We start from the raw sequence: 9998 nt of genomic DNA, 5'->3' as shown, positions 1-9998 counted from the left end.
AGTCGAGAGTGTGTCTTAGAGCAGTGCACGGGCCCAGCCCGGGCGCGTATTTCCAATTGCTAGTAGGTACAGCGTTTGACCGCTGGCGCCACGCTGCGCCGCTCGCGCGTACCATGTTTCGAGCCGCCGCCGTTGGAACGGAGGAGGCGTTGACGGAGAAAACGCTGGGCTGGTGGTGACTTTGCCTGCTGTTGGGATCGGTTGTATTATAAACGCATCACTGTTTTGATGATCCAAATATAATCTCACTATCAGGGAGGGAGCAGTCTACCTGACTGGAGCAGTATTTTTTTATTTGGGGTGTTGCTACGCTGCGCTCCGCAACACCCCAACGACCGCCGCTTCGCGTCGGCGCCCAGCACCACGGCTGCCGCCGTGGCACCGGGGTTCAAGCGACCGCGCTGGCAAACAGAGAGAGAGAGAGAAAAAAAAAGGAAAAAAACGTGATATTAAGAAAAAAATGTAGCCAACAAATGTAGCCAAAAAATGTAGCCAGGGTTTCGAACCCGCGTGCGCAAGATCCCGAAGCGAGCGCCGTATCCACTCAGCCATACAGCCACTTCTTTTTTCTTTATTACATGGGAGCAGTCTCTTCAGCAACACAAGAAACAAGGCGCTACAGGTACATATTCAAAAGTCAGGCAAGCATGTGCACGCGTCCAATAAAGGCATCCAGTCCGGCGCTGTTTCTTGAGCTGCGTACACACTACGAACGTAGGCAGCAGATTCCCGAAAAAACGACCGAGTGCTTCGCGGTGGTTCAGCGTGCCTGTCACACATTCTACTGCGCCAAAGACTATGCAGACCAAGTACTATGAACATGTCATATGGTGGGTCACAGGAATCTTTAAAAGGTAAGAAACGAATTGTGTATGGTGTGATGTCTAAATGTTTTTTAAGTGTTCTTTGGAGAATGTCCCAGAAGAACACGGCATCCCTACAATCGACAAAACAGTGATCAATCGTTTCAGCATGTGGACACAAACGGCGGTTTGTAGACCACGGCACGAAACAGCCCCTTTTTTCTAACCAGGTTTTGACAGGAAGGGTTGCCGAATGTAATTTAAAGAAAAAGGTTTTGATCCCTGGAGGAATGATCATTCGACGGACGCGCTTGAGTACATCTAAGTAGCAACATTCCAAATAAAGCGCACGATAATTAGGAACAGGAAACAATGTGTCTATAAGTGCAGCAGAAATTTCTTTACGGGATGCAGTGAAAATATAATCCAAGCTAAAGCGAGCTTTAAGAAAGGGAAAGCCTTGAACAACCTCTTTCAAGAAGCCCCAAGGAGCAGGTGGTGCATCACTGACAGATGACGACACAACTATTTCTGGAAGGTAATTCATTAATCGAAGTTGTAACATCTCTCTTAGAAAAGGACTGTTTACATCACGTAAGAAGAATAACCGGGAGACAAGTTGCCTAACAAAAAGGTGAACTAGGCCAAGACCACCACTCTCAAGAGGAAGAAAAAGGTTATCACGCCGCATGGTTTCAACACGTGAGCTCCATACGTAGGTAGCAAACACACGATGGAAAGCTTGCAACCTAAGTCGCGAGCAGTTTAATACCTGCAGGACATACATAAGTCGAGCTGCTAGAAACAGATTGCAAGCTTCAGCTCGGCCAAATATGGACAACTGCCGCCCCTGCCAGTTCTTAATCTTACCGTTGTACTTCTGCAACTTCTGCTGACCAGTGAGGATTACTGTTGCGATATTGAGAGAGGGGTACACCTAAGTACCTAAAGTCTTACCTCCACTGAATACCTGCGAAGTGAGTTGGCATTGTACACCATTGACCGAACCAAAATCCGGAACTCTTCTCAAAGTTAACAGTTGCACCAGAAGCTGAGCAAAACTGCTGCGTTATGGCAAGGGCAGTTTCCACGCTTTTCTTGTCAGCGCAGAAGAAGGCTATGTCGTCTGCATAGGCAAGTACCCGGACCTCATTGGATAACAATCTGAACCCGTGAAAGGTATGATCCAAGTACAGAGCGAATAATAAAGGTGACAAGGGACAACCTTGCCTTACTGATGCCCTGAGGTAGATAGATTCAGATAGACAACCATTAACTACTAGCCTTGTTGTGCCATTAGCATATCACATGGAGATGCCTTTAAAAAGAAGAGATCCAATGTTTATGTGCTCTAAAACACTAAACAAGAAGCAGTGATTAACTTTATCAAATGCTTTTCCCAAATCAACCTGAACTATTGCAACCTGACCCGCACTGTCTGTCACACACTCTAGCACAGACCGTGCAATGTGGATATTTGTCTGAATTGATCTTTCTCTAATGCCACATGTTTGATGGTCTCCCACCAATGACAGAATTACTTCTTGAAGGCGACTAGCTATTATCTTAGCAAATATTTTGTAATCCACGTTGCAAAGTGATATGGGGCGATATCCCTCAACTTTCTGCAATTTTGTTACATCACTGCTTTTTGGGATAAGTACTGTGTGCCCTTGATAGAGCGTGCCAGGTAGGTATCGAATCCTGTAAGCTTGTTCATACAGTTTAAGCAGAAAGGGAGCCAATATAGAGCAGAAACACTGATAAAATTCCGCACTCAAGCCATCAGGCCCAGGAGTTTTGCCTTTAGTTAGCGAAGCAATGGTTGCTTCCACTTCCTTAATACTTATGTCTCTATCAACGTCATCACATTCTTCTTGACTGAGCTGTGGCAGCAACGAAATAAAGTTTTCCGTTACAGCTTCACTCTTAATTACTTTATGAGACTGAAAGATATTCTCGTAATGATCCGTGAACGCTTTCATTATTGCATCCTGGTCATTAACAATCGCTCCGGTATACTCTATCTCGAGAACTTGCTTCGACAGAGCATGCCGACGCTCATCACCAAGCGAACGACTACAAAGCTGTTGCTCCAAATACCGACGAGTACGCGCTCGAACTAGTGCACCTCTGTATCTCTCAGTGTCTATTGTCTGCATTTGTGCCTTAACGTTGTAAATGCCCTCAATGTAATTGCCAGGATGTAGGCATTCAAGTTCGTGTAGCTTATCTAGCAACTTGCACAACTCTTTATATTTTCCTTTTTTCTCAAAAGACAATATGGAAGCTTCTTCAATGGCTGTCATTTTAACTTCTTGCTTGAATATCTCCCATTGCGCAAAGACAGATAAAGAAATACGACTTCAAAGGTCGATAACAAATTCCGGGACGCGCTTGAGAAAAGGCTTATGTAAGAGTAACTGAGTGTTAATTTTCCATAAATCCCAGTTCATTCCCGAACTTTGACACTGCCGGTTGCCCAAACCAAACCGACACCAAACAATGATCACTGAAGAACACAGGGTGCACACTGTAGCCGTATAGTCTAGGGAGGATAGGTAAAGATACATAAATCCGATCAAGCCTTGCATGAGATGTACCTTGAAAATGTGTGTAGCGAAAAGGGACCTTTTCATGATCCCCTACATCAACAAGCTGGTAGTCACATGTCATGGCATTCAAAACGTCAGCGCTGGTATCATGGCGTTGCCTTGTAGTCGACCGATCCTGACCACTACACACACAATTAAAGTCACCTAAGACAACTAATACACGGTCATTGCGTAAGTGCTGGGTCAATGAGAGAAAGTAGTCCTCCCGGTCGCGTGCCTTACTTGGCGCATACACGCAAAGAAACCTCCAAACATGAATCTATGTTGACATCACACCATACAAGGCGCCCTTCCCTATCAGTGCACAGTCCCAACACGTTGCATCGCCGCGTTTTCCTCACAAATATCATACATCCTCCAGAGACACCAATCGCGTGGCTGACACATACCTCATACTCCGAAAAAAATGGAGCTACAGCAGCCGCTGTGTCGTCATCGGATTCAATTTTTGTTTCCTGAATTGCAATAACATCTAACGCTCGGCTACGCAACAAGTGTAATAACTGACCCTGCCGTCGCTTACTACGTAAGCCACGGACATTCAGTGTTCCAAACGTTAAGGGAAGGGCGCCCACCATGATTCCACTACTGAGGCGCAGCGCCTACACGTAGCGCTGCTACCTTTGTTCTGCCTGTCCCACCCCTTTGAGGAGTCGCAGCTGCAGCAACTTCTTGAACTGCAGCGGCATCTTCACTCACAGGGGCTCCATGAAGGGGTTTCTTCGCCTTCACCGCGGCGACCTTTGGCTCTTTCCCAGAGCACTCCAAACCATCTGCCGGCGCTGGACGCTTCTTGGATGTCTCAGTCATTTCAGTATCCTCGGCAGGATGAAGCTGGTCCCGAAATGGTGGTGATTCGGCCCACGTTGCACATGGGTCCTTTTCACGGTTAGTCACTGTATGTTCTTCAGTAACCTTCGCTGTAGTTGTGTCCGCAGCTGTCGATATTTGCACTTCCTCAGCCCGGTGGTCTTCAGCAGGCGCTTCGCCAGAGGCATCTACGACCTCACTTACATCCATGAGGTGGTTAACGATGGTGTCATCGTCCACCGGTTTACTGCCACGAAGCTTGTCAGCATACGTGCCAACGCATGCCTCTGCGTTATGACCATAACGGTGGCACTTCGCGCAGCGTGGTGTTTTGCACTGTCTTCTTATGTGCCCTACTCTGTTGCATCGAAGGCACAAGGGAGGTCGTCCGGGAATCAAAAGTAAGCATTGATGTCCGAAGATCGTCAGAAGATGAGGGAGGCAACTGGTAGAGAGGTCTTCTTTGAGCGTGAATTCTACATCACGATTCGTCATCTGCCAACTCTCCATGCCCTCGCAATGCCACATTTCTCTGGTTATGGATTGCGCCATGCCATATGGTTCCAATGCTTCAACAATACGCTTCTGTTCTAGGTGAGGAGGAAGCCACAGAAGCTTCATTTTGATGTTCCGGCTTTCTGGGTCGATGACAAGGCACTTCAGTCCTTTGACAAGTAGCTCACCTTTATCGACAACCTTCTGCTTGGAAAGGCTGTTGGCACAGGTCACGAGCCACAGATGGCTCATCTGATACTGGCCTGCTCCGAGAATGTCCTTGGTATCGAGCACCGAGAGCAGGGCATCACGAAAATCCGGGGCGCGGTACGGCCGACCAGCGAGGTCCGCGTGTAGGAACACTGAGTTGAGAACGGTGTTTCCCGATGGCAAACGAGGAAGAACGATCTTGTAATTACCGGTAACGGTAGACGTTGCAAGAGATCCTCGGCCTAGGGCCGATGCGCTGTTTCCAGCAGAGCACATGTTGTTGTTGTTGTTGCCTCAAAACATGGCTCATACCCACGAGGGGGATTGGCCACACTGGATAAAATAAAACATGCACCTAACAACGAACAAAATGGTAAAGGTGAATAATCAAAATTAAGATTTTGGTAACTCCTTAACACAGATTTTAAGATGTCCTATACATAAACTAACTAAATAAAAATTAAGAGAAAACTAACTACAAAAATAAACATAAAATAACATGTCCCACGGTCGGTGCCCTAGCAGCGTAACCTTCCGGATGCTTCAATAAATTTGTGAACAGCAGTGATCATAGTGCCCTGACTTGTGCCTAATTGACAGGCCCGAAAAGACAAAATGTTTGGCGTTGTAAGTGCCAAACCCAGATTACTCCTTGGAAATAACAGAAACATTCTACGGAGGGAGGAGAAGCGGTGGCAAGAAAGAAATAAATGGTCAATAGTCTCCGGTTGATTACAAAACGAGCAGAGGTCAGTGATTGATAAACCGGATCTATGAAGATAAAAATTTAGGCGGGGAACTCTGCAGCGGAAAGTTGACAGCGTCACCTCACATTGGCGTGAAAGGCACTTGCTCGTGTTCCACCGAAATTTTAAATGTTGAAAATCGTCTGAAGAAAGTATGGACGAGTCATGGCAACTCAGCAATAAAAGGCGTTTAAATCTAGCTCCTGTTATAAAAGAGAAATCAGGAAGAATATTTATGACCGGACCATTTAGTGATGTCGAAGCAAGCGAGTCAGCTGATTCATTTAAAAAGATTCCACTATGTCCGGGGACCCAGACAAAGCGGACTTCGGATAAATTTTCTGGGGCAAGAGTCGAAAATATACTCAGTAGGTGTGACTGATTATTGGAAGTTAAATGTGTAGAGACCGAAAGCGCATCTGTAACAACTATTACCTTAGAATTCTGTGGACCCAATGTTCGGATGGCAAGAATAACTGCCAGAAATTCTGCAAGAAATATTGGAGTGTAATCAGCGAGACGGAGAGCAAAAGACCAGTTGAGTTGATTCGAAAAGATGCCAACACCAGCCTTCTCTAAATTTTGTGATGCGTCCGTAGAAATAACCAAATGAGACGGAAATTGACTAAGATGGTCTTGAAGGAGACCTTGAAGTATGCGCGCAGGAAGAAGTTTTGCGTGTTTTGGAAAAATATCATCAAAAGTTAGTTTTATCTTGAATGAATTAGATTTTGGAGAAATCAGGCGCGGTAGGCTAACTTGAAGTTTAGATAACAGCGATTGAACAAAAATAACTTGTGGCTGTTGGTAACGCCGCCATCCTGTTCTGAAAAATGATTCTGGTGAATTGATGAAAACGGGTTGCAAATTGGAAAGGGGTGTATCATAAAGCTCCAGGAAAGTCAGGACAGTAAGTTGCTTAAATCTGGAATCAAGCGGAATAATTCCAGACTCCAGATATAGAACATTATTAGCCACAAAACTTGGCAGCCCGAGGCAGAGACGCAGCGCTTGCCTTTCCAGTAGAATTAAAGGTCTTAGCTTGTATGCTGCACATCCTGAAAAAAGAACACAACCAAATTCTAGGATGGGGCGGAGGTAAAGCTTATAAATTATCAGCAACGTAGATCTACGCATCCCTGTGTTTTTATTGCTGAACCGGCGCAACAATGCCATTGCACGTTCTCCTTTATTAGCATTTGCTTCTATTTGCTGCTGCCAGTTTAGCTTACCATCATAAGTTATCCCTAAGTACTTCAAAGTTGGAACTTGCGGAATCGGCTGATTACGATAATGAAGAGAAATAGAGACATGATTTGAGAATGGAAGCACCAGTAGAGCGCATTTCTTTACGTTAAGCGAAAAAGACAGGCCGTCCAGCCAGGACTCGAGTTCAGACAAATAAGATTGCAAAATTTGGTATAACGTATTAATATCCCTTGCTGATGAGAAAAATGCAATGTCATCAGCATAGAGATAGAGTTGTACATCTTGATGGATTAGCACAGAAGATAACAAAATATTGAACAAAAGTGGCGAAAGAACTGATCCCTGTGGTATGCCTCTCGTCTGTTTATACGTATCCGATGTCACCCCATACTTGAAACAAAAAAATTCTCGATCGAAAAGGAACTCTTGTATCCAGGCTACTAAATAGTCTGGAACAGAACAGCTAACTAATCGAGAAATTAAAATTGCATGTTCGACACTGTCATATGCTTTTGCAATATCTAAAGTTACCAATGCCGGTATATCTCCTGATTGTCCTGCGAGTCGAATGCGGCTTTCTAAATCAACGTGAGCTGACCAAATGGAACAATGAGGCCTAAATCCTATTTGTCTCGAGCACAGAATACCACGAGAAGAAGTAAATTCAAGGAGCCGGACATGAATTACTTTTTCTACAATTTTGACTAGATTCGATGTAAGTGCAATTGGCCAAATGTTGTCCAAGATATATCCGAGGTTTTCTTTTTAAGCAAAAGCACAATTTTTGCAATTTTCCAAGAGGTCGGAATCCATGTATATTGTAGTGAACAGTTAACTATATTTAAGAGCTCATCTGGGAAAGAGTCAAACAATAATTTAATCATAGTAATGGTGATACGGTCCGGTCCAGGAGCCGATTGATGTGCAGATAAGATGACATCGGATAATTCTGTCATGGTAACTTCTACAAATTCAGATGTAGAAATTTTGAACCTCCTCGGTCTGGGACACAGCGAAGAAAAGCGTGCTTCAAGCCCTTTCGCGATATTATTTAGTGAATCCGCCGCTTCTTTGGGGGATAGAACAGCAGAAAATGACCATACGGACTGTTGAACATCTTTTTTGTTGCGTAAGAACCTAAAAAGTGCCGATCTTCTTTCTCGTTTTGACAAAGACGTATGTATTGCATTTTTTTGTTCATCATTTTGAACACGGCCGTTCGAAGCGGCTTCTCCTTCTTCCTCCTCAGCCAACAGCCACGCTTCCAAGGGTTGCATTCGTGCAAAGCATATGATTGCGTTCGAGCGCCCTCGGTGAACGGAACCACCTAGAAAAGCGGTACGCGCGAGCGGCGCAGCGTGGCGCCAGCGGTCAAACGCTGTACCTACTAGCAAATGGAGTGTTGCAGCCCGGGCCCGTTTTTACGTAGGGCTGCCCGCCCGAGCCCGACCAAAAGTTTTATGGCGAGACCCGGGCCCGGCCCAGGCCCGGAAATATTCTTCGTTACCCACCCGGTCCGGCCCGCCCCCACTTTACCTTAGGCCCGAGCCCAGCCCAGCCCGAGCCCGGCTCGAAACTGGCGCGAACCCGTCCCGAGACCGAAAAAGACATGTTTTTCAGAGTCGAGACGCGCGAGGATAACTCGCGTCTCGTTACACGCACACCACCAAAGTCCGAGCCCGGCCCGGGCCCGGGTCAAAAAGCACTTGCTGTGCTCGAGCGCGGCCCGAGCCCGTGAAAAACTGCCCTACCCGGCCCGGCCCGGCCCACGGGCAGGGTCGGGCCCGGGCTTTCGGGTAAGCCCGAGCCAGTGCAGTGCTCTGTGTCCCCTGCTGACTTATATGATAGCTTCGTCGAAATTTTTCGTACATACAAAAATTATTCTTCACGCATGGTACTAGCTAAGCAACGAAATTTAGAGAATAAGTGGATGTCGCCCGTATTACTTGAGGCCATTAAAGAGAAAAAATTGCTCTGAGCTCAATCAAGGCGTGCCCCAAACTGCTCTGCACTATGAGCGAAATTTAAGTAGGAACAAAATCGCGTAATTTCCATGATTCGTATGGCTAAGCGCACCATTTTCGGACAGAATTTAATGATGCACGTTTTAACAGCAAGAAAAATGGTTGTTGGTGAATAATCTGAAAGGAATGAGCACTGATATTTATAATGATAGCTGTTTTATCTCACATTTTCGTAAAGATAGAACATGTCAAACAATTTTAACAATCTGTTTTTTCTTGTCTGGTCTAACTCGGACTCCGCCTTCAGACTGTCCTATGCCTCCCAGTGTGATGCAATCTGCTTTCCTCCCTGGTGTAACCGAAAGCGATCTAAGGTTTATTCTCTTTAGCCTTAAGCGCAGCAAATCCGCCGGTCATGATGGCATCACGGTTTCAGACTTGTGCAGAAACTTTGAATTGATAAAAGGTGTCCTGCTAGCTATTGTGAACAGTATAATCTCTAGGGATATAATACCAAGTTCAATGAAAACTGCTAAAGTTATACCTTTGTACAAGGGAAACTCCATAAACGTTGACTAACTATAGGCCAATGTCAATCTTGCCTTGCATTGACCAAATTTTCGAAAAGCATTTCCTACTTATTATGAAATTTTTAATATTCACAGCGTACTGTCATCTTGTCAATATGACTTTATACCAGGAAAAGGAACAAGAGTCCTTCTTGAAGAATCTCCGATATGCTAAATTCAGCCTTTGATAACGACCAAGTTGTGTGCTCACTTTTTCTTGACGTAAGCAAGGCATTTGATAGGATAGGAATAAACTTTATTTGTCCAATGGCTATTGCTGTTGGTGCCCGGGGCTACGCTGCCAGGGGTCCATCACTGAAGGAAAATCTTTGCTTGATAAAGTTGCAGCACTAGGATTTCGTGGTTTATTTTTGCAATTGCTTAGTAATCTTTTACATGATAGGCGTCAGTATGTGTCGATTACAGGATTTCATAGCAATTTTACGGTAATAAAATCTGGGGTCCCACAGTGTTCTATATTGAGTCTTTTCTATTTAACTTATATGTTAATGATCTTCCTAACACTGTGCCTGCTTCACTATTCCAATATGCTGACGACACTGATATTGTTTCACGC

General features: G+C 45.2%; 1 protein-coding gene across 1 annotated transcript; it reads right to left on the bottom strand.

The window, feature by feature from the left end:
- Nucleotides 1-3852: 3852 nt before the first annotated feature.
- On the bottom strand, nt 3853-5203 carry LOC119449062 (uncharacterized). The gene has a single exon (XM_037712253.2). The coding sequence runs from the start codon at nt 4973-4975 to the stop codon at nt 4004-4006; it is 972 nt and encodes a 323-aa protein (XP_037568181.2). The 5' UTR covers nt 4976-5203; the 3' UTR covers nt 3853-4003.
- Nucleotides 5204-9998: the final 4795 nt, after the last annotated feature.

The sequence above is a fragment of the Dermacentor silvarum genome, chromosome 4, assembly GCF_013339745.2.
Source record: "Dermacentor silvarum isolate Dsil-2018 chromosome 4, BIME_Dsil_1.4, whole genome shotgun sequence".
Taxonomy (NCBI): domain Eukaryota; kingdom Metazoa; phylum Arthropoda; class Arachnida; order Ixodida; family Ixodidae; genus Dermacentor; species Dermacentor silvarum.
Note: the sequence above shows the minus strand (reverse complement) of the source record. Positions and strands in the feature narration are given on the sequence as shown.

Bases quoted from the DNA above. Each gene is read 5' to 3' on its own strand.
- LOC119449062 (XM_037712253.2), bottom strand. From the start codon at position 4,975: ATGAGCCATCTGTGGCTCGTGACCTGTGCCAACAGCCTTTCCAAGCAG.